General features: G+C 42.8%; 2 protein-coding genes across 3 annotated transcripts in view; both read left to right on the top strand.

Moving 5' to 3' along the window:
* The window catches only part of LOC121301196 (transmembrane protease serine 9-like), a 12,270-nt gene extending 8,916 nt beyond the window's left edge, over positions 1-3,354 (top strand). Inside the window, exons 15-16 of the mRNA XM_041230339.1 lie at positions 2,867-3,098; positions 3,322-3,354. Of these exons, the coding sequence (XP_041086273.1) occupies positions 2,867-3,098; positions 3,322-3,354 (265 nt within the window). The remainder of the gene's footprint in view (positions 1-2,866; positions 3,099-3,321) is intronic.
* Positions 3,355-15,156: 11,802 nt separating this feature from the next.
* Positions 15,157-24,994, top strand: LOC121301580 (ectoderm-neural cortex protein 1-like). 2 transcript variants are annotated; one of them, XM_041231090.1, is made up of 3 exons: positions 15,157-15,233; positions 17,546-19,363; positions 23,497-24,994. In XM_041231090.1, the coding sequence occupies exon 2, from the start codon at positions 17,566-17,568 to the stop codon at positions 19,333-19,335; it is 1,770 nt and encodes a 589-aa protein (XP_041087024.1). In that variant the 5' UTR covers positions 15,157-15,233; positions 17,546-17,565; the 3' UTR covers positions 19,336-19,363; positions 23,497-24,994. The 2 variants fall into 2 exon arrangements, with proteins under 2 accessions (XP_041087024.1, XP_041087023.1); XM_041231089.1 differs by having other exon boundaries at positions 15,173-15,410.
* The last annotated feature ends 6 nt before the right edge of the window (positions 24,995-25,000 follow it).

Genomic DNA, 25,000 nt, shown 5'->3' with positions numbered 1-25,000 from the left:
GCCAGGTCAGCCACTCAAAGACTTACAGACACATTTAATGTCTATAAATTGGTGCATCTATATAACACAATAGTTTTTGTTTTTTTTATATATATAGGTAACAGAAGACTTCTCTCTGTTAACATCTGATGATGACACATTATCATCACTCTCGAGCCTGCTCAGTGATGGCTATGCAAGTGTTCACGGTGAGTAGGATCTGAAGAAGAGATGAGGCACTGTGACCTTTCCACTCCAGGCTTCTGTTCCAATCATATTCTTAATTGCTCGGCTGAACCTCCAATCAGGTACTGCAGTAGTTGATTTGCTCCCTTGCCTGGGAAACCTGATATGAAAGGTTTGAAGTTATTTTAATAAAGCATAGGGTGTAAACCACTGATGATAAAAGTAGCCACGTGTGATAAAGAAAACTTCACAGAAAATGAATCTTTCACAATCATTGTGATCTTCTTGTACATGTGGTGCCCGTTAACTACTGATAAAGAAAAGCAATTCCATCACCATTAACAACAAGACCATAGAGGAAGTGAGTGAGTTAACATCAGAATAAGTAAAGCCAACCTAGCATTCTCCAAGCTAAGCAACATCTAGAAGTCAATACAAGTGGGTACGAAAACAAAACTGAAGACCTTTAACAGCAGTGTTCTGAACCACGTGTCTTACCTCAGCAGTGTTACGTAATTATAAAAAACAAAACACAAAAAACAGCATAACGTACCAGAAAAGTAGGAAAAACACAGACTTAAAAGTAACTGAAAACAGCTGTGAGTTTTGATCGGGAAACGACCAGAGCACTAACATTAAATAAATAAAAAACAGTAACTATTATCCTATTAGGGTATAAAAAAAAAAAAAAATTCCTCTTGGATTAATATATTTTACAATATTACTTGTTCACTAGTTTGACATATATAATTGTGTTAAAACTAAGAAGTCTGACAAACAGAAAATATTCATCGTCAGTACTGGCGTCCAAAGAAAAGATGACCACTCTGTTTCAATAAAAGAACAGCAACAAAATAACAGTCATTGTAATTGTTCTTCCTATGAATCACAGGGCTTACACAATACAAAATACTTAACACAAAGTGAATAGAGATCTGTCTACAGCTATTAAGGGTATGAGTGTGGCTTAATGTGGGTTTTTTAATTTAAATAAATTACTTGTTTTTGTAACTTAAAAATAGTTAACTGAAATTTGTCTTGCATTTTTGTTGATCTGATCTAGAATATATAACTATGCCATCCCTTCCACCAACACTTCAATATCATACACGGCTTTAGATTCCAGAGATTCCAGAATTATCTATAGAACTCTATAGAGCTTTCATAATTTTCTGTAGAATTCTATAATTTTGCCAACCTCCATAGACCTCTACAGATATTTCACAATTCTCTATAAAATTCTATAGAGATTTTGCAAATCTCTATAGAATTCCATACAACATTTTCATAAGGGAAATGGAGCAGAGTGCTGGAAAATCACATCAAGAATAGCCCACAAGCTGAAAACCTCCCAAAACAAATGTCTGCAGAAGATCTAGCCTTAGCTGTTAAGAGAAGAAGATGGACACCAGACACACTACCTAGAACTGCCTTACTGTGGACACCAGATAGAAGGTGGAAAATGGGTCGTCTAAAGGAAACATGGAGGAGAACAGTGGAGAAAGAGATGAGGGCATGTGGACTGACATGGGAGACCATCACCAGACAGACTGCAGACCGACAGTGGTGCCCCTCTCTCATCAAAGCCTTATGTGCCACCTGAGGCCCAAAGAGGATTATATAGATAACCACTGATAATAAAAGTATCCATGTGTGAAAAAAGCAAACTTCACAGAAAATTTATCTTTCACAATTATTGTGCTCTTCTTGTACGTAGAAATGGCGCCCATTCAAAGAGGGAATAGGACAATTAGGATAATTTATTATCAAACTGAAACAACTGCATTTTCTGAACAACGATGCAATCATGAGTTCTGAATCATTGTCAATTAATACGAAGTATTCTAGATTTGTGATAGCTTTTCTCATTTTCTTTTGCAAGTGCTGCTTTGTTATTTACTTTAACAAGCGCTCATTGTGTGGTTTTCCCAGTGAGTCTGATCATGAGTCGTGCTAGATGAAATGACTATGGTCAGCTTGTTAGAGCTTGTTAGACTGTGGTCAGAGCTATGCTGTAACCCCTATATGTAAATGAAGTCTCTAAGTTGCAGCAAATATGCATTGTGATTGAGAATCAAGTGCCGTGGGCATGCACGAGAAGACTATGCAACCTTGTGAACAGGATGTGCAAAGGGTGTAATAAATGCAAAGTCTAGACCAGGAGTTTGCTTTCCTTTGTACTACCCAACTCCTCCCTGCAATCGCCTGGCGCCCCGGTGTAACCAATCACTGCCTGGCCTGCAACCGATCACATGTGAGCCATTTCATGTACTGACAGAAACATGCCCCCACCTTCGGGAGGGAGATTAAGAGCATCGATTCTTTCTCTATCACAAACCTACACATGGTAAAAAAATGTCTTATGGTGGTAAAAAAGACCATTTCGAGGACTTTATTAATGTTATTACAAAGATTTGGGTGATGACGTCATTGGTGTAAAAGGGTTAAATGTAGCCCTATTGGTCTGCTTGAGCTGTATTGATGTTAAGTCTGATTAGACTTTTGCTTGAACAATTACATCTTTATGCACAGGCCCCTATAATCAAATTCATTTCTTGTACAGTCATTTTTTCACAATAGGTACACGCACAAAACGTGTTACTGACATTCATAAGAATTAGTTGCAAATTCACATATCACCTCTCTGTACTGTACTATATAACAAGTTAGCATTTGATTAGTTTAGACTTTGCTTTTCCAGACACATCAGTAGCGGTTCAAGTCCTTCTTCCCTGCTGTGCTTTGCAGATGAAAGCCCTGTCCCAAGGCCCAAGGTGTTGTCACAGCTGGATACAGCACAAGAGGACACTGACAAAGAATGCTGGAGCCTTCCTGGCCAACGAGAACCAGGCATTGCAGACAATGTGGACAGCAGGGACAGCATGGGCCTCCGGTCACTCGAACCCAAGGAGCAGCTGTCTCAAGAACAACAGGTATGCTGTGGCGAGTTCACCCATGCAATAGAATACTGTAGCATTCAATAGTAAACTATGGTTTTAGCCCTACTATATAATCCAATTACTATTACAACTGCAATTGCTAGTGATATTGGCATTGGTGTTGGCATTGGTGTTGGCATTGGTATTGCTTTATTTGGACATTGACTATTTGTTATGGGAACTGAAGTTCATCATTAATTGGCCTGCATATCTGAAGCTGCTCTACACTTACAAGGCAGTGCTCCACTGAACCGTTTCATTGCATGTGTCACTTATTTTATTGAAACAAATACCGCAGTGTGTTCTTTTAGGATCAGCTCCTGCTCCACATGAGACTGAATGACAGGTTGATGAAGGCGGAGCTGGGGTGGCTGCAGACAGACCTGGCTAAGCGGGAGGCAGAGCTGGCTGAGCAGAGGAAAGAGCTGGAGGGCCTCAGAGTGCTGAGGAACCTAGTGGTCCAGGAGCACATGCAGGCCGAGGGGCGAGGAGTCCCCCCAGAGAGCCGGCGTCCTGGGCACAGCATGGACAGCAGACCTCCTGCCAACCAGGCTGCTCAGAGCACCCTCAACAACAAGAAGAGCTCTCTTAGCCGGCCTGAGCCAATCAGGAGAGCAGCGAGTCTGGGAGGCATGGAGGGGTTTTCCCCCTCACCTTGTGTTGTCATTCAGTCCCAACGCATCCCTACAGTGGTCAATAACACAGCTGATGGGAGCTCACCTAGCTCACCAGAGTTGGCAAACTTGAAAGACCTGCAGAAGTTTCCTGGTACTCCCCTCTTGGGTAACAGCGGCCGTCAGAACATCAGGAGCCTGGACTGGATTCCTAGGACCTCCTTCGTGGCTCCGGGGTTTGTACCGTCCGCAGACAGAGCCAGTCTGATTGGAGGAATGGCACACCTCCTAGCTCAGCTTACACAGTCCCTGCAGCAGGACACAAAGGAACAGCTGAAGTACCAGGAGGCTCTAGATATAGCCAAAGAAGAAGGTTGGAAAGTGGAACGCGAGCTTCGCAGTGAAGGTAAGGGTCCAGAATCTTAACAGTGTATTCATTTTTATTTCACAAAGGAATTTTGTTTTCTCACTGTTACATTATATCAGAACAGAAATTGGAGGTTGCAGTGATAAAGAAACTGGTAAAGAAACGGCATGGAGTGCAAGATGCGCCCTATAGCCTGGAGGTCACCAGTTCAAGTCCAGGCTATTCTGTTGCTGACCATAGATGGGAGATCCCAGGGGGTGGCATACAATTGGCCGATTACTAAATAATAAAAAGAAATGGACTATTAAAATAATCATTTCTTTCCATTTTGGGTGCTAATAGCTGTTAATTTTACATTTTCATTGTGTGAAGTTGTTCCGAGATTGTTTATATATATATTTTTTGTCACGATCATTTAATGTATATGTTCAAACTATACAGGTTGCAGTACATGCAGTGCAGTTCAAGCAGTTATAAATGTGGCAGTTTCAGTCTGCTCTCTCAACAGTCCAACCATGGGTAGAACTTTACACTTTCATCTCTCTCTCTCTCTCTCTCTCTCTCTCTCTCTCTCTCTCTCTCTCTCTCTCTCTCTCTCTCTCTCTCTCTCTCTCTGTCTCTCTCTCTCTGTCTCTCTCTCTGAATTAGATGAATTGCTCAAGAAAAATCTGTTGGACAAACAGGGAGCAGCAGAATTCCTGCTAAACTCTCTCAGGACAGAGCAGGAGAGAGCAGCGGACTTTGACTTGAACCTGACCAGAGAGAGGACCATCACAACTGACCTGCAGGAGCGACTATCCACCACAAAGGAGGCCCTGCAGCAATCCTTGGCTGGCAAAGAAGTAATTGCAAACTAGACTTTGATTTTAGATGTGATCTTGAATGGCAAAATAGTAAAAAAAAAAAAAAAAAAAAAACATTTTTAGGTTAAAAATACAATTGCAGCTTATTTGTACAGTTCTTTTGCAAATGCAGGAACAGAGCGTGTGCACACTGCTGAGGTCATCCTAGCTCCAGTGGGAATGCTAGATAAGCACATTTTGTCATTTGTTTTTGAAGCTGACATTTCTGTTCATTCTTGAAGGAACTGCGGATCTCCCTGGAACAGGAAAAGAAGAAGGCTGGCCAGCTCTCTGCAACCCTGGAACAAGAGCGGTCGATCAGCTCCACCCTCCGTGAGGCACTAAAGACAGAGAGATCACACTGCCAGGACCTTGTGTCTGAACAGAAGAACAACCAGTTACAGATTGACCAGCTCTCTGCAGCTCTGGAACAAAAGAGGCTGACCAACGGCAACCTCTGGGAGGAGCTGGTGAAAGAGCGATCACGCTGCGAGGACCTTATCTCTCAGCAGGAGAGCAAGGTGTCCCAGATTGAGCAGCTCTCTACAGAACTGGAAGAGGAGAGAGCATCCAACAGAGACCTCTGTGAGGAGCTGGAGGCAGAGCGGTGTCACTGTGATGCTGTCATATCTGAAGAGCGCAGCAGACTGATCCAAATTGAGCAGCTCTCTGCAAAACTGGAACAAGAGAACATCAGCCTCTACAATGAGCTAGAGATTGAGCACTCACACTGCCAAGAACTCAAATCCCAGCTTGAACGGGTCTCTGCAGAGCTCTCAGAAGCAAGCACTTCCAACACCAAGCATTGTGAGGATCTGCATGCAGAGCAGTCTCGCTGCCAGGACCTGGTTGCTGAGCAGAGGAGCAAGGACTCTGAGATTGTCCAGCTCTCTGCAGCTCTTGAGCAGGAGAAGATGTCCAATACCAACCTCCGTAAGGATCTGCATGCAGAGCAGTCTCGCTGCCAGGATCTTGTTTCTGAGCAAAGGAGCAAGGACTCTGAGATTGTCCAGCTCTCTGCAGCTCTGGAGCAAGAGAAGACATCCAACAGCACACTCCGTGAAAAGCTACAAGCAGAGCAGTCTAACTGTGAGACTCTGATTGCTGAAGAGCATAACAGACTGATCCAAATTGAGCAGCTCTCTGCAAAACTGGAACAAGAGAACATCAGCCTCTACAATGAGCTAGAGATTGGGCACTCACGCTCCCAGGAACTCGAATCCCAGCTTGAACAGGTCTCTGCAGAGCTCTCAGAAGCAAGGATGACCAACATCAACTTCAGTAAGAGCCTACAGACAGAGCAATCTTGTAGTGAGGATCTTGTCTCTAAAGAGCCCAACAAACAGTCATTGTCTTTGAAGGACAACAAGATTAAGGATGAGCAGCTCTCTGCGGCCCTGGAACAGGAGAGGTTGACCAACGCCAACCTCTGGGAGGAGCTGGTGAAAGAGCGATCACGCTGCGAGGACCTTATTTCTCAGCAGGAGAGCAAGGCGTCCCAGATTGAACAGCTCTCTACAGAACTGAAAGAGGAGAGAGCATCCAACACAGCCCTTTGTGAGGAGCTGGAGGCAGAGCGGTGTCACTGTGATGCTGTCATATCTGACGAGCGCAGCAGACTGATCCAGATTGAGCAGCTCTCTGCAAAACTGGAAGAAGAGAATATCAGCCTCTACAATGAGCTAGAGATTGGGCACTCACATTGCCAGGAACTCGAATCCCAGCTTGAACGGGTCTCTGCAGAGCTCTCAGAAGCAAGGATGACCAACATCAACTTCAGTAAGAGCCTACAGACAGAGCAATCTTGTAGTGAGGATCTTGTCTCTAAAGAGCCCAACAAACAGTCATTGTCTTTGAAGGACAACAAGATTAAGGATGAGCAGCTCTCTGCTGCCCTGGAACAGGAGAGGTTGACCAACGCCAACCTCTGGGAGGAGCTGGTGAAAGAGCGATCACGCTGCGAGGACCTTATCTCTCAGCAGGAGAGCAAGGCGTCCCAGATTGAGCAGCTCTCTACAGAACTGGAAGAGGAGAGAGCATCCAACAGAGACCTCTGTGAGGAGCTGGAGGCAGAGCGGTGTCACTGTGACGCTGTCATATCTGAAGAGCGCAGCAGACTGATCCAGATTGAGCAGCTCTCTGCAGAACTGGAACAAGAGAACATCAGCCTCTACAATGAGCTAGAGATTGGGCACTCACGCTGCCAGGAACTCGAATCCCAGCTTGAACGGGTCTCTGCAGAGCTCTCAGAAGCAAGCACTTCCAACACCAAGCATTGTGAGGATCTGCATGCAGAGCAGTCTCGCTGCCAGGACCTGATTGCTGAGCAGAGGAGCAAGGACTCTGAGATTGTCCAGCTCTCTGCAGCTCTGGAGCAGGAGAAGATGTCCAATACCAACCTCCGTGAGGATCTGCATGCAGAGCAGTCTCGCTGCCAGGATCTTGTTTCTGAGCAAAGGAGCAAGGACTCTGAGATTGTCCAGCTCTCTGTAGCTCTGGAGCAAGAGAAAATGTCCAATAGCACACTCCGCGAAAAGCTACAAGCAGAGCAGTCTAACTGTGAGACTATGATTGCTGAAGAGCGTAACAGACTGATCCAAATTGAGCAGCTCTCTGCAAAACTGGAACAAGAGAACATCAGCCTCTACAATGAGCTAGAGATTGAGCACTCACACTGCCAGGAACTTGAATCCCAGCTTGAACGGGTCTCTGCAGAGCTCTCAGAAGCAAGCACTTCCAACACCAAGCATTGTGAGGATCTGCATGCAGAGCAGTCTCGCTGCCAGGACCTGGTTGCAGAGCAGAGGAGCAAGGACTCTGAGATTGTCCAGCTCTCTACAGCTCTGGAGCAGGAGAAAAAGTCCAGTATCAACCTCCGTGAGAAGCTTCTTTACCAGGGCCTGGTTTCTGAAGGTCATAGCAAACAGTCCCAGATTGACCAGCTTTCTGCAGCTCTTGAGCAGGAGAGGACCAGCTTCAACAAGGAGCTGGAGATGGAGCGCTCTCGCTACCAGGCCCTCGTTTCTGAGGAGAAGAACAGGCAGAATGAGATACACCAGCTCTCTGCTTTACTGCAGCAGGAGATATCCAAGAAGGATGATATCTTGGAGCATCTGAAGACAGAGCAGTCTCGATGCCAAGCTCTTGCCTCTGAAGAGAAGAACAAACAGTGCCAGATCGATCAGCTCTCCGCTGCTTTAAGAGAGCTGAGGGTGACGGTAAAATCCAGGAAAAATACGGAGGAAGAAAGTGTCCACAGGTGGCAACAGATCATGACTGAGCACCAGAATTTCATAAAGCAGTTACGGTCCACCCTGGCCAAGGAGAGAAAGCGTAGAGAGGAGCTGGAGGCCATCATTGAAGACGAGGAGCTGACTAGTCGATCTAGCAGCCAGTTTGGGAATGAAGCCCAGATGAGCAAGGAGAATTCTCAGATCCACTCCCTGCTGACGCAAGCCCAGGAGCAGAAGCTCTGTCTGGACAGGGAGAGGCAGCAGGGAGTCAGGCTGAGGAACGAGCTTGAGAAGGTCAAGGGTCAGCTCCGGGCCATGCAGGAGCTAGATAGGCAGAGAGATGAACGAACAACGCTGGGGAAGGACAAGGAACTATCTGTCATCAGCGAGCTGCAGTGGGAGGGGTTAGGCTGCCTGGCCTTCATCTCTAAGCAGCAGAGCAAGCTGTCCCAGATCACAGAGGAGCTCAAGGCTTCCAACCTCTTCAAGGAACTGAAGACTGAGCCCTCTCTCCGTGAGGCCCTGCAGGTGACTGGGCTTCGGCATCTACTGGACACAGAGCAAGGCCACCCCATTGAGCTCAGAGAACATCACAGGAGAATGGAACGGGGAGAGAAGGAGGTGGTGGCAAGGAGTGAGAGACAAAAACAGGTAAGGTGGTAGGAATAGTTAAAATATACAGACATCAGGTGGCACTAAAGGCTATTAGAATCAATAATCCTGCTGTTCTGTTTTGGATGATTTTGTATTTCTACCTTCCTGTTTTCTCAATTGATTGGCGGTATTGTAACAAGGTTATGCAATGCTGTTATGGATTCTGACCCTTGTAGGTGAGATTAGAAGCTGTAAAGCCACACATGCACGCAAGCCTGGCTCTTTTGAATAGGGCACTTGCTTGTGGTGATCATGGTCTCTGGCTTATAAAACATCCATTAGTATTAAGCCTTAGCAATAAAAAAAAATAATAGTAACAATAAGATGAAAGCTAATGATTTGAGAGATAACAGGCTGTGTAATCTAGTTGTGTCTCATTGGTTTTACTTTACAGGAGCAGCAAAAGCAGCTGTATTATCAGCACCGGCAGGCTGGCAATGCAAGAAAGTCACTGAAGCACCCAAAAAAGGTGTTGCTTCTTGAGCAAGGCATGTCTCCAGGCTTGGAGAGAGCGCTGCCGCCCCTCACTGCACAGCCAGTGACCAGTGTCAGGGTCCCTGCACAGCACCTTCGCCCCTTGCAAAAATTCAGATCAGCAGCCAGGGCAGTAATCGCAGTATCTAGGTACGAAAGTGCACGAAGACAGGAAGGGCAGTGCATGTTATTTTTATGCTGTTCCAATACTTACCAGTTGTGATCACTTAAAGTTAAGAAAAATTTTCATTAGATTCACTTTGAATATAATTTTCTGCTGCAAGTAAAGTGCGTTGGTGTTTATTACTTCTATATTTTTTTCATTACGTACACAGGATGAAATTATTGGCAAACAGGAGAAAGACAACTTCGAAAGGCCAGCATCGGGTTCCTTCAATAGACAATGCTGGAATGGAAAAGTTCTTACAGCAACAGCTAAAGCAGCAATCTGCAGCTGTGCACCCCACTTCTATCAAAGATATTGGGGGGGCCAAGGGTGCAAGCCTTCTTGCAGGAACTTATGACACACAGAGGCATAATTGCCATCTTCACAACAGGTAAAAACAAGGGTGCAAAATGCAGTGGTGACATGTTGTTTATGTTTTAAACTGCGGTTACTGGCACTGGGGAACACTGCACAGTTCTGCCACACGATTTACTATCCCACTGTGTTGAATCTTATTACAAGACAATTTACTATTTACTTATTGAATTATTTATGCAAACTTTAAGTAACCTTTTTCATTTTAACCACAGCGTGTCTGCCTATCTATTCACGCATATTTGTGATTTGTTCATTGTACACTACCAGATGGCTGGAATATTTGACAATTTAACAAATCCATCCCTCTGTTTCACGGCACTTTTTTTTTGCTATCTTTATGATATTTAGGTCCTGCCAACGTCAGACAATGTCAAACAAGAGCCACATATCCACCTTCACTGAGTCCCTAACGGGCTCGCTGGCTGAAAACGTCCGTCGCTTAGAGGCTATCCAGAAATGCTTAGAGGACCTGCAGTCAGGTAAAACTATTAAAACAGCGCTCCACAGCCATGAAAGCATTCTCTGTACATTGATAAACAGCGGCATCTAGTGGACAAACAGTGATTTCACATCTTAAAATAGGTACAAATCTGTACAGTAACTTAATTCATTCACTTTTTTGAATGTGGCTGTTACTTAATTTTTGTATACCTTTCATTTTAGTAAAAAAAGTAGATTTTTTTGGTTAACAACTGGAAGTTGCATAATTGCGTTCATGAATTGTTTGTATAGCTTGTGTTTTCTGCTGGGCGCAGACAGTAAGGTTACAATTCAAATGTATCATTTTTTATTTTTATTTTTGTATTGTATTTTATAGAATTACCTCAGGTGCCTTTGGTGAGATCTGACCGCGCTCCTGTAGAAGAACGAACAGCCTCCACCTTCCCCTTTACCCAGCGTTATTATAGTTGAATTAATATACATACAAATAAATATATTTATATAGGAAAAAAAAAAAAAAAAAAACACTACAAGTTCCAAATCGCACTAAAGTACAGACGTATGTAACAAATATAACAGTTTTGCATGGTATTATTGGTTTCCCAGTATTACACTGGGTACCCTACACAGTTACATAGCAATAAAACATTTTCTCCAGAAAAAAATTACAAATTCATACTATCGGGTGTAGAAAAATCGCTTTATGATAAAAGCTAAAGATGTATTTACTTATTTTGTATAAATTGTTTAAAATTAGTTTTATATAACTTTATTGGTGAATGCATATTAGCAAGGGGTTTTAAATAGGCCATAAACTATTAAAAAAATTGAAAGTACAAACCTAGCAAGGTAAATGCACTTTGAAAGGCGTGTGTTATAAAACATACACAGTAAGAAGAAATATTTCAGCACGGTCTGAATAAACAAAACACAAGTATAGTATACTTTATATGATCCCAAAGGTGGCATTGTGCATTATTTAATTACCTTTGCTATTAATTAGGTTAATTACAGAGCTGTGCAGAACAGAACACAGATTTAAATATACGATAACAAAATCGTACGACTCAGTTTGCAAAGTTTAGAATTGGCAAGAATCTTTGAGCAAGACGTGTATTCAAGACTTGGTCGGGGTTTAATTTGACACATTAAAAAAAAATAAGGGCATGGCTGGACCAAATAGCATGTTTATGACAAACACATTTTAAATGTGGTATCCGTCCTAAGAAAACGAAGCAACACTCTGTAACCTGTTGAGCAAACCTCATACGAAGAACGGAGAGTGGCGATTCAAAACCAGACCCAATATTGCATTCTCTTGCTGTAACAATAGATGGCGCTGTTTCTCAAAGTTTCAAGGTAGCACATCGCACGTTTACATTTATTCATATATACAGTATTACAGAAGGGTGTTTGCTTTACCAAATCCACACATCAGTGCCTTTAGTTAGCATACTGTGTTTGCATTGCAGTGATCTGAAGGATATAACTGATGGTGGGAAACTGGGAACCAAATTATTATTTTTTTATTCTTGAACCAGCACAATTCGCTACGCTGACCAGTTTAAAAGCCATTCTGGTAATTAGTGGAATCTCTAGCAGGGCACAGTTCTGTAAAGTATCCCCAAGTATGAACAAAACCCTAAATGCAAAACCATGTAATGTCTTGTTGTTTATGTAATAAAACCGATATCCATGAATATGTCTTTGTGTTGAATTGCTTCAGAACAAATCAATAGCAATCTTCTATTTTCTATAATCCAATTCCCCATCTTTACTAGCTCCTGTCCCTCACTCAGCACCCATAGTCTTACCTTTGAAACATATTGCAAAGGCAAAATGCCTCAAGCAGTTCTCTCCTCCCTGCCTGTATACCAGTACAGCAGCAGAGCAAAGCTCCAAAATTAAATACGTAAATTAAATTAAATTTCTGGTAACATGCAATGAAGTTGCGAAAGCCTAGTGAATACACGCCTTATTTGACATTGTTCTGCCCTACAGGTGTTTGCATGGCGAATACAAGGCAGCTGTTTGCTAGGACTCGTCTAATCTGTTAATTCGTACAAAAGGAAAACCCGTTAATAAGAGGGTAGCGAGCACTTCAATGAGAGCTCTTTGTGTGTCTAACTGTGCAGAGAGGGGACAAAGTGTCGACACCCTATCCCCATTTACACACGCACAATACAGCACGACTGCTTGAAGAACCATTGAGCTGAAGCACTCAGAGAGATATAATTGGATCCTGTTGTCTCCAAGCAAACTTTACCTTCATTCCTGCTGTGTATGAATTCCTGTCCTCTTTCACTCCCTCCCTCTTTCCCCATTCTTCCTCTCTATATGATGAGAATATATATATATATATATATATATATATATATATATATATATATATATATATATATATATATATACAGTGCTACAGAGCTTCCAGTAGTTATAAACCTCACAAGCTGTCATAGAAACAAACGAGCACCCAGACAAGAACTCATACATTAAACATTATGCACTGTGCACCTGCTGCCCAGGAGCGCAGTGCTGTATCACTCCTGTCATTGCAACACGCTGAGAGCAGGGGCTGCTTTCACGGTGTCAGGTCCCCTCCAGCACTTTGCTTCAGGTTACCCTTGAGGAGCTGTTTGATATTCACAGCTCTCCCCCCGGGGGCTTCAGACAAGCATGCATAGACCAATAAAGAGACATTGCGGCCAGATGCCTGCCAGAATGTGGAAAGGAGAGGGGAGGGGGGGGAGGGGTGTCCCTCCAGGGACAATCTCTCAGCTGTGAGATTTCAGAGACTGGCTCTTGCAAGAGAGGGTCTTTGACATATGAAACCTCTGGTCTATTCTCAGGTCTAATCTAACAGCCTTGAAATCGTTTTTTTTTTTTTTTTTTTGTTTTTGTTTTGGTATTGAATCCCTTGGCTGTAGTTCTGATTGCAGCATATTTTATCAACCAGAACTACATGGGTGAAATCGATTATTACAAAATCAGATCCAAACTAAAAAAAAACAAACATAAAAAAAAACTAAAAAACACCATATTTACTTAATTTGCACATCCTCAACAGAATGAATTGCAGTTGAAATTCAAAATCTGTTATGAAAGCATTGGGTTTGTCAAGAGCCACATTAACTAAAGTTAGCCATGCCCCCTATGGATTACACTGATGAACCCAGGACAGCTACTAAAACTAATACACTGCATAGCCACATCAATTCAATTAAAGCGCTCGTCCTCATCGAATTACATTATAAAGACTGCATAATGAAACAGGAATCGCTGCAATATGAAATAATGATCTTTTTAACGGAGACCCTCTCATCTGCTGTGTGGGGGGGGATGGGGGGGGGGGGGGGGGGGGGGGTTTAATGATTAATGAGCAGTCAGGTTTCATCCACATGTCAGACAGTGTCCTCACATGGGTTTAGGGTTCACTGCAACTGTGCATGATAACACTGTAATAGTGTGTAAAGCAGCTATGCATTTACTACTATGTAAAGACACAGTAATCAGAGACACTCAATGCAGTTACCAAGTATTCTTATTTCTAGATTCAACCAAGCTTTTTCACATTTGGCATCCTAGAGACCTAGGACTGAATACTATGCAACTTAATGATTGCAGTGCACTGGTCCAATAGACACTATTAGTAGGATCGAGAGTAATCCCTTGCAACACCAGACACTTCAATGCTGTGTTACTAAAGTAGGGTGCATTTCTGAGCTGATTCTTCCAAAGGGATATCTGTCCTGTTCGTTTCTATTCCAGTTTCACTTGTCACTGACAGCGAGCACAGATCTCTCTCCTCCTCTTCGCGCATACAGGAACCCAGCCCACAATGAGCCTTTCAGCCCACTAATAGCCTTTTCAGACATCTCCAGTAATGCTATCTCATGATTTCAAGGATCTCACATAGCACAGAATGCAAAGTAAATTGCCTGATTGTGTTACACTTCGTCAGAGCCAAATCTCAGAAGTAGAAAACACAAGAAATGCAGTGTACTGTCCAGTGCGCGCATCTTGCTCTTAAATGTTGATTGCTAAAATGAAATCAGTAAGAACTGTGAATTTAGCTTTGCAGTCAAACTGGGTAAGGGTAACACATTACGTTTCTCGAAATGCCGGTGTATTTGCATAGTAATTACTTAAATACGTGTGTACTCACGCATAATTACAATATGTAAATCTTAATAGAATTGTATTTACATATATCGTTCAGAAACATTTATAAATTAATGAATGAGACTGCTTGGGTGTGTGAGTAGGGTCCAATAATAATAATGCAGAATTGCAGAACACACCCATGTGGTTTTGCAGCGCACAGTGAGCTTCTACAGTGTTATCAATGATTCACCAGCAGAACATACAATAAAACCAACAACACCCAGGCCAGAACGCTTTCTTCACGTTTAGATGATTTTGCTTTCATCATGAGCGCCAGTGTCAACACATAACCGAAGCGGTTTCATTTGACCGCAGGCGGTCATTGGCCGACTTTCCGCTCTGTATTGTATATTATCTGATTAAAAAGACACATACATACATAGATAAATACATAAATGAATACATACATAAAAGATAGATAAATAAATGGGCATTCTGTATTTCGTATACACAGATACTTACAGTGTATGCTTAAAGATGATCCATACAGTAGGTATGTGTGTTTGTTTTATCGTTTACGGATTGCTGCATAAACAGACAGTAAATGTACTTTTTATGGCATTTTGTAAAAGGGGTTAAAAAATGTTGCAAGTTTTTTTTTTTTTTTTATGTGTGGCGTTTGTTCCTCTTTCATCTTGCCGCTGGGCTGGGATTGGCCACCCCAGTGATTCACAGGCGGGGCTAGCTTCGCATATGTACGGGAAGCGAGCTCTGATTCAGGAGCATTTCACACAGTGCTCTACGAAGTCATAGACGTAAACGGTGATCAGCTGTTGAACCGTCTTGGGCCTTTCCGGTTTGTACTGTTATATCTAAAACAAACTTCATTATATTCTTAAAAACAAGCGCGTATGTGCCATGCAAACCTGGTGTTGCGGAAGACGTTTGGAGAAGTGATTCCTGTCAGAAGTTAGTTTGTGGTTACTTGTATAACTTGCAGAAGCAAAGACTTGAGGTTCTCACCAGTCTCTCGGTAAGCATGTCGTAGATGAATACGTTTATTTCACACTTTAATACGGTTCTGCAAATGGTGGCTTCAGTTTTAATCGTTGGTAGCTTTCCTAATTCCGTTGAATTCGCTTTTTCGAAGCGGTGCAAGTAACACTGTAGAATCGAAAACGAGCTGGATTTCTCGCATTGCTTTAAGTCGTTGTTCGAGTTATTAGCTGATTTTTTTTACCACCCTTATTATTATTATTGTTGTTGTTGTTGTTGTTTATACATATGGTGTATTGTTTTGTTTACTTTGTTCTGTTGTTGGATACCGGTACTGCTGTATTAATCATTTTCACCAAATAAGCTTCGTCGAGGTCGATCTACATTGCCAACGACTTATCGTTGAAACTATGTAATTTTTGTATGTATATACTACAGAAAAGTGAACTGCAGTACTAAACAATAACATGCCAGTTGCTTGTGTAATTTATAGCCTGTTAATCATTTTTCTCCCCCTCCAGTACAGAGTTACGCATTTAATATGTTTAACCAAAGCATGGGCATATATGAGTTAACTCATTAAAACCATTGCGTCTTTAGTACTCTATCCACGTGCTATAACATTTGGCTTTTGCATTTATATTTTTCTGAGTTACCGTATTAAAGTTGCAGCGATACATTTTAAAGTATTTTTTTTTCTATAAAGGCTATGAAACAAATGTAGATACGATAACATGCAAAACTATACAATGGGACATGTGTGGGCATGTTGCATTTTGCAAAATCTCACACACATACATAAGAAGTACTGTACATCTAAATAAAGCAAATACGAATTGTAACAACGCTTTACTTACTGCAGTGTTTTGGGTGGTTTTTTAACCTGGTAAAGCTGTTAAAATCTCTAAATGTTCGGGCAAGAGAACAAGGCGGTCCGCGTAGCCATGTTCATCAATAGCCAGTAGTTCTGTCTTTATTGCATCTCTGCTAATTGCATGATCCGGATCCTTTATTTTAAATGCAGTGTGAGCCTCAGTCTTGTAAAAAAAATCAGAAACCCGTCTACATTTTGAATGCAAGCACAACACAGGGATGGAAATTAGACTCCCATTGCATAGCGGTTTTGATCCATTCCTGGTTTTTCTATGAGTTTTAATAAGACACACTTGAGCTTGTTACCTGCATACTGTGGCTATTCAAGATAATAGAAAAAGCTGGAATAGGGTTAACTGCTATTGCAGTTACTATAGGGCATGCACTGTACTATAGTTTAAAACGCCAGTGGCAAATATATTCAAAATGTACAACAGTTGTGTGTGTGTGTGTGTGTGTGTGTGTGTGTGTGTGTGTGTGTAGTTGATTTATGTGCATGCTAGTTGGCAGTCCTTAAGCAGCTTCATGGGAAATGGAAGTTAAATCATTTGCAGGCTTCTTTTGAAAAGTTTGTTTGCAATCTGCTGAATTTAATCCTGGTTTAAATCCTATTTGATTAGCATTGTTCAGACACCAAGCCGGTGTAGTTGGGGAAGGTAACTGTGAACTATATACATTAACAATATCACCAAGGACCAAAAACCAGATTGGGAAAACTGGTAGAGATGGGTTACAAATGAATCTGTTTTTCTGACTGATTTAATTTTGAAAGCTGGAAACAATAAATGCACCAGAAGGAATTTAGTGTTTTTTTTTTTTTTGTTTTTTTTCAAGAAATAAACCAGGGTTCAGAGTCCCATTATAGTCTCTGGGAACAGCATACAGTATTTTACAAAGAATATAGCCCTATCTGTTACGGCATGGTGGTTTTACAGACATATCTAACTGATGTATTTAATTTAAATATAACATGTAATTAACCCTGTGATGCCCAAGCATGTTTGAAATTAGAATATTTTATTTATGGAACTAGATTCTGTTTCTTTTTTAAATGCCTTTTTTTTTTTTTTTTTTTTTTCTGACACAAATTTTGCAAATGAAAAATTCTGGCTTGTGAGGCTGGGTTTAAAAAAAATAATAGAGGTGTGGCTAAGCATTGTATCAGATGTGATACAGAAATGGGCATTACAGGGTTAATATAATGCTACTGAATGCAAGCTAAGAAATGTTCATACTGGCCACTGACAAACCAGAAGCAGTGGAAACTAGTTAAATCCAATCTGTGTTTTTCTTTTCCAGGTAAAAGCAATTGACCTGAGATGTCTGTCAGCAACCACGAGAATCGGAAGTCGAGATCGAGCTCCGGGTCGATGAACATCCAGCTGTTCCACAAGTCCTCGCACGCGGACAGCCTGTTGACGCAGCTCAACCTCTTGCGGAAGCGCTGCCTCTTCACGGACGTGGCCCTGCGGGCAGGGAGCCGGACCTTCCACTGCCACCGCGCAGTGCTGGCCTCCTGCAGCCGCTACTTCGACGCCATGTTCAGCGGCGGGCTCAAGGAGAGCCGGGACGCCGAGGTGAACTTCCACGACTCCCTGCACCCGGAGGTCCTGGAGCTGCTGTTGGACTATGCCTACTCTGCCCGGGTCCTCATCAACGAGGAGAACGCAGAGTCTCTCCTGGAAGCCGGAGACATGCTCCAGTTCCACGACATCCGGGATGCCTGCGCCGAGTTCCTGGAGAAAAACCTGCACCCCAGCAACTGCCTGGGGATGATGCTGCTCTCGGATGCCCATCGCTGCGAGCGCCTCTTCGAGCTCTCCTGGAGGATGTGCCTGGCTAACTTCACCTCCCTCTTCAAGACCGAAGACTTCCTCGGCCTCCCCAAGGACAAGTTCCTGGAGCTGATCCTGAGCGAGGAGCTGGAGGTGGAGGACGAGATCCTGGTGTACGAGGCAGTCATCGACTGGGTGAAGTACGACCTAGGGCGGCGGCACGAGGACCTCCCGGAACTGCTGCGCTGCGTTAGGCTGGCCCTGCTGCCCGAGTCTTACCTTCTGAAGAACGTGGCCTCCGAAGAGCTGGTGGTCGGCCACAAGCTGGGTCTGGAGATCGTGGAAGATGCCGTCAGGTGCAAGATGAGGATCTTGCAGAACGATGGGGTGGTGACTGGGTTTTGCGCCCGCCCCCGCAAGGTCAACCAGGCGCTCTTGCTTCTGGGCGGCCAGACCTTCATGTGCGACAAGGTGTACATGATAGACCGCAAGACCAATGAGATCACCCCCAAGACGGACATCCCCAGCCCACGCAAAGAGTGCAGTGCCTGCGCAATCGGCTGCAAGGTGTACGTGACCGGCGGGAGGGGCTCTGCGAATGGGGCTTCCAAAGACGTGTGGGTGTACGACACCCTCCACGACGAGTGGTCCAAAGCGGCGCAAATGTTGGTGGCCAGGTTCGGGCACGGATCAGCTGAGCTCGATCACATGTTGTACGTGGTTGGCGGCCACACTGCTGTAGCTGGCTCGTTCCCTGCCTCCCCATCCGTGTCCCTCAAACAAGTGGAGCAGTACGACCCGCAGACCAACAAGTGGACCCTCGTGGCACCTCTCCGGGAGGGCGTCAGCAACGCTGCAGTGGTTGGGGCCAAAATGAAACTCTTTGTCTTCGGTGGCACCAGCGTCAACCGGGACAGGCTGCCCAAAGTCCAGTGCTTTGACCCTTGCGAGAATCGGTGGACGGTGCCCACGTGTTGTCCTCAGCCTTGGCGCTACACCGCGGCGGCCAGCCTGGGAAACCACATCATAGTGATTGGAGGGGACACCGAATTCTCAGCCAGCTCAGCCTACCGCTTCAACAGCGAGACGTACCAGTGGTCGAAATTTGGCGACGTCATGGCAAAGAGGATAAGCTGCCATGCGGTGGCATCGGGGAACAGACTATATGTAGTGGGTGGCTATTTTGGCGCTCAGCGCTGTAAAACATTGGACTGCTATGATCCCTCTACAGACACTTGGGACAGTGTCACCAGCGTGCCGTACTCGCTCATACCTACTGCTTTCGTCAGCACTTGGAAATACCTCTCTTCCTAGAACGTCAGGAGGACACAGTGTATGGAAGGTGAGTTTAATAGGAGATAAGCAGTGGCAGTTGCACAGTGTAAAATAAAAATTGCATCACAGAACAGTGAAGGATTTTCACAGGGTTGGTTAGTCTTCGTGACCTTTTAGACTTGCTTGTGTTGCATTAGCTGCAGCGTCACACAGCTTTTGTATGATGCAAGTGTGACTCTGCTTGGCTTCAGGCAGGGTGCCTGTAACTAGTTAAACAGGACTGTATTGAGTAGAGCTTCCTTTTGAAGCAGAGTGCTGTGTGTTGACTAAACAAGATGATAGGAATTCTGTGCTGCCAATTAGTCTTTATTTTGGCCTGTAACTCCCTGAAAACGTGCATTTCCCACGTGAGCACTTAGTTATTTTTCGGCAATTAAAAGCAGTTTCGTGACGGGTATAGAATCTAACCCTTCCCCAATGAGGCACATGTTTCTGACATGCCTCACAGTTGCAACGCTTGCTTGGTGGAGTCAGGTTTCATTACCTAGGTCATTCAAGGCGGTATCTCTTGGTTGTCTGTCGGCTTCTTTTTCCTCAATTTCTGACTTTTGATTTTAGTTTAGCTCAAAAAAACAAAAAGCAAATTAAGTTGTCAGACATTCTTTAGAAATATAATCCAGTATTTTCATTTAGATTCCTGCTGCTGTTCCACCTTAAATTGTCTCCATTTATATAGAAAGTAAATACTGGACCTGAAAACTGCAAACAGAGCTCCCAATGGCTGCTTGCTGTTGAGCAAAAGCAAACAGCTGTGTTTATTTATTTATTTTTTTAAGGTGGTTCACTTTTGAGGAGTGAGGTGTTAATGTGGTCAGCATAGCTCTGTAGACTAACAGTAAGTAAACTATAGAGGCAGGACTAGCCCAGCATAAAAAGCCTAAGGGTCATTCTGGTTCAGCATGATCCTGAGGTTAAAAGTGGTCATACTTCAAAACCAGTGCAAGGAAAACCTCTTAATGTAATCAGCATTGTGGATCTCCATTTTAATCACATTAAGCATCTGATTCAATAATAAAAGGTAGGTTTTATGTTCCTGTTCCACCAGATATTTCCATTGCCCTATTTTAGGTGCTGATTTATATCAGAATCGCATTTAACCACTCGCTTCCTTTTCACCAGGGTTTAACCCTTCTACTGGACTGTGTGATCAATTCAGACACACCTCTGCATGTAAAATAAATCTAATTGAGCTCTGTTAACTGACGAAGGGACGCGAGGAAACGAGCGGCTGTTCAAATGGTTTCTTCTTAAACTGCATTTGAGAGTGACTCAAGAATCACGAGGAGGAAACTGACAATTTGAATGAACAGATCCAATCCGTCAGTGCATTTTAAACCCTGTTTCGTGGAAGTGATATTGCTACACACCTCTGCATTAAAAAAAAAAAAAAAAAAAGTCATTTGTAATTCACTACATTTTCCTGGGAGTAAAATGCATAAATAACTAAACACACATTGCTTATCTATTAAGACTTTTAATCTCCTTTATACCCATCTGATTACTGCCAAGTTGCGGTCTGCACTGCTTCCATGCATGTCTTAACCCTGGTAGGAGGTGCTGCAAGAATGCAGCCTTTATTATACATGCTGACGATTTACGGAAGATTAGCGAGCTACCTTCTTGGCACCCGAGAGTATTTTAAGGTCTGTAATACAAGTGCATTGAGTTTGAACGAAGACAGGTTTGGCACTGGAATATTCAATCTACTGTTGACTCCCTAGTGTGTTTTTTTTTTTTTTTTTTTTTTTTTTTTTTTTTTTTAAATCTGCAGTGTCTGTAGTTGAAATAAGGATTTTATTAAGTGTTTTAATAACGTGCTTGTCAGAGTCTCACTTCAAGTAACAGCGTCTCCCTTTGTCTTCTGCTGATGCAGAATGAAAGCTGTTCTGTATTTTGAACAGCCTCCCTCTGCTGCACGTCTTTTGAATACTGGCTGAACAGACTGGAAGAGAAGCAAAAAGATCAGTTTAAATTTGGGGGGGGGACGAGGGACGGGACAGACAGAAAAGGTGCAGGCGGATCTCTCTGTAGAATCTGTGTTAATGCCCTGGCAGCAGGGACAGGATTGACTCGGTGAAGAGCTGGGTAGATTAATAAACATCGCTTTTAAAAGCAGGCAGCGGTTGTGTTGGCAGATCCCTCCGAAAACTGCTTTTTAAACAAGCAGGTATTGTTTGATTTTTGTGGTTGGGAGGAGACTATTCCAAGTGACAACAGCAGAGCCAGCAAATGACTAATGGTCAGCCACAGGTAGCGTAACGGTCACCTTGGGAAAATCTGGGCTTGAACCAGATCATTGTTGTTCCTGAGAAATTGCCTTTGATACAAAATTCTCAAGTTGACATTCATGCGAATTGTGTCTAATTTTAAGATCGCCCTGTATCTTTTGTGATGATCGTATACCCCTTTGTGCTAGTGTATATTATAATACAGTGTCGTTTTTAATACTATATGGCAAGATTACTAGTCAAGCCTTCAAATTAAAACTGTACGACCTCGGACTTTGCCTTTTTTAAAGAGCGTTTCTGTGTTGTGTGTCTGGGTTGTGATTGTGTAGCTAGGTAGCCTGGCAGGCAGATTCAGTAAGTCCTGGGCTATATTTACAGCTGCATGTCTGAGACGGTCTCTGGTTTCTGGAAGTTGAGAGAGCTGCAGTAGCCAGTTAGTGATCCAGCCCCCCGTCCATATGTGGCAGCCCTGCTCTGGAGATCTCAACCGCAACCAGGGGTCAAAGGTGCCCGTGCACTGCGTGGCTTTGCAGCCCCAAGCAGCTGTTAATAGCTCCCGGCACAGAGTGTCTGAAGGCAAGGGGAGGGGTGAGGGACGCCAAGTAACAACCAATTCAATACTAATGTTTCATTCATTTCAAAGTTGAAAGGGTGCGGGGAGTTACCAGGATTAGCATTTCGTGATGGAGCCCGCTCCCTCCCTCCACTCCCCAGAGTCATTAATCAAGCCAGTAAATGGCAGGACTGCATTCATATTCGCTTAAAGAGCTTTTATTGTTTCATCTTTGTGCAGTTGCCAAATATCCATTAGAGAAATGAGTGCCTGTTTAACATGTTCAGTTTAAGAAAGGATGCGGTTCCGAGGTGTAAAACATACAGAAATTATATACAATTAAGAAATAATCCAACTGTAGAGGATCGCTGTGTTTTTTTTTTTTTAAATCAACTGAAGGTAATGTGGTTTGTCCAATGACTTCTATTTCAAAGGGGTTCCCCCTGTAAAAACTACCCATTGGAACAGCATGTCTGCGGCTAGTCCTTCAATATATTGAAGCCATGCAGCAATGGAATTGGGTTGGTATTTATTAACAGAGATTTAAAAAGATTAGCTTGATCTCTGGACTTGCCGAGAAGGCGTTCCCAGCTTTGAAATTGATTCGCAGATGGTTTAGAGATCACCAATACAGCAGTGCTAGCGAGCTAACACTTTTGTCTATGACTGTAGATAATTATAACCACACAACATACCATAAAGTAGTTTGAACTAGCGTGTCATTGTTATGTAGTAGATGATCTGTCTATTGTGGCAACTTTGTAATGCACTTGTTGAAAATACAGGCTTTGAAAATGAAAGCCCTTTGCCCTGGTAACATTTTCCTTTGCAGCGCTTTTACCTTGACATGCAAATCGGTGCAAAGCAGCGTCAATGATTGTGAACACCAGGTAGCATTTAAATAAACACAACCTGCACGTGCCTTGTCCTCTCCAGTTGCATTTTTCACAGATCTGTTCACACAGATAGCAATCGCAGTTACCTGACAGAGGCCAGAAAAAGGAGGTATTCTAGATGTTTTAATCTGGCCCTGCCTATGTAGCTCAGGAGTGCAGTGACAGGACGGTACAGTTCATGAAATGGCTTGTTTGTGTTTTTAGGTCTCTATAGGCTGGGAACAGGTAGTTTGGTCCTCCCTGAAATGCATATTCCTATACAGGTTTCAGTAAGGTGTGCCATGTTACTTGGTTGAGTTTTCATGTGGGGGGTGGGGGGAGACTGAGTGCAGAATTACTCTAGGTGCCAGGAATTCCATTTGCACCTTGGACAAAGTCCATTAAAATGAGTTTGTTCCTCAGGTATTTAAGTTGTGTCGGATGCAAGTGCTTTGGATTCCTGACTTTTTTTTTTCTCTCGTAGAACTTTATTGCCAGAGGTGTCTGGAATTTTGACGACGTGTCTCACTGTCCTTCTGCAATGTGAAAACGGCAGATCAGAGACGAGTGGGGCTGGACGTTTTGAAGACTGTGCTGCAGTGACTGTGGACGCTGAAGCACTCTGGTCCTGGTTCCGTGTAGACCCTGTGTACACCGGGCTTTGTGATGTCCAATGGAATGTTCTGCAAGCTTCTGTAATGGATATTATGCATATTCTTGTCGCTCGGTGTAAATTAAGTGAGACGGTTTGGGGATTTCCCACAGCAATTTTGTCTTAATTATCAATGAAACTGGTTTATTTAAACCCTTCAGCAGATGGTCTTTTTTAAAGTTATATATACTGTCTTTACAGTTTGCAAAGGGGGCACAAACTACAATTTTTCAAGAGCGCTTTGCTTGCTAATACAGAACAGTTTATAAATGCTACAGTATATAAATACAGGTTTGTTTTTAGTTTTTTTTTTCAGTACACTGGAGTAATGTTCTGGGTAAGGCTTGAGTTATTCAAGTTTTATCTGACAGTTTTCAGAAGTTAAGTCCATTTCAACTCGGGTGTATCTGATTTCATGAAGCTCATGGTAAGAACGGAATTGCTGTGCAAAGGGATTCTTGTTTTCAACGGATACACTTTCTGTAGCTTTTTGTGAAGTTATTTCATTTTTTGATGCCATTAACATTATTATTAGTTTTGTTATCGTACTGAATTTGCTGTGCAAAGATTGAACTTTGAAACGTGTAATTTTGTTATTTATTTTATTATTCTTCTGTAGGTCAGGTGATTGTCGCTGCATTCTCAGGGTATATATTATTGCCTCCAACCAACTGTAATAGATAAGGTGGTTATAAATATTAATTTTGTATTTATTGGACTTTATTTTCCTGGTACATGTATACCCCCTTTGCCACACTAAAATAAAGTATTCTTGTAAATTCATAATTTTGGACTATTGAAATATGTATCTTAAACTACATATGAAAGGACAAAGCACGCCAAGTCTGTGTTTCGGACATGTTCCCTGTTCAAATAAACCATCCAGGACTCAAGCCAGTAACTATACCTGGTAAACCTGAACCAATGAAATGCAAGTTCAGTGATGGAAATAAAACTCCCACTGCGTAAAGGATTGATTCATTCCTTGGTTAGCTACGAGTTTATTCAAACACAACAGAGCTTCTTCCCTACAGGATACACTGTGGCTAATCAAGCACACGTTAAAATCTGCAATGGGTGAAACTGCTATGCAATGAAGTCTTATTTCCATCCCTGAAGTTTATGGCACCATCATAGTTCTAATTTATAAGGACTATGGCCCTGCTGTAATTTTGATTGTATCTAAGCCCTGATTTATGGCATCTTTTTGTTTGTTTTTTTTTTCTTTTTTTAATGCAAATATCATTAATCCTGAGATCTAATGTAATAGAAATACAGTGTTATTCAATACATGTTTGTCTTTTTGTATAAAAAAATGCAGATTTGTATTTCTCTT

The sequence above is a fragment of the Polyodon spathula genome, chromosome 27, assembly GCF_017654505.1.
Source record: "Polyodon spathula isolate WHYD16114869_AA chromosome 27, ASM1765450v1, whole genome shotgun sequence".
NCBI classification, from domain to species: Eukaryota; Metazoa; Chordata; class Actinopteri; order Acipenseriformes; family Polyodontidae; genus Polyodon; species Polyodon spathula.
The sequence above is the reverse complement of the archived record's forward strand: the minus strand, read 5'-3'. Positions and strand labels throughout refer to the sequence as shown.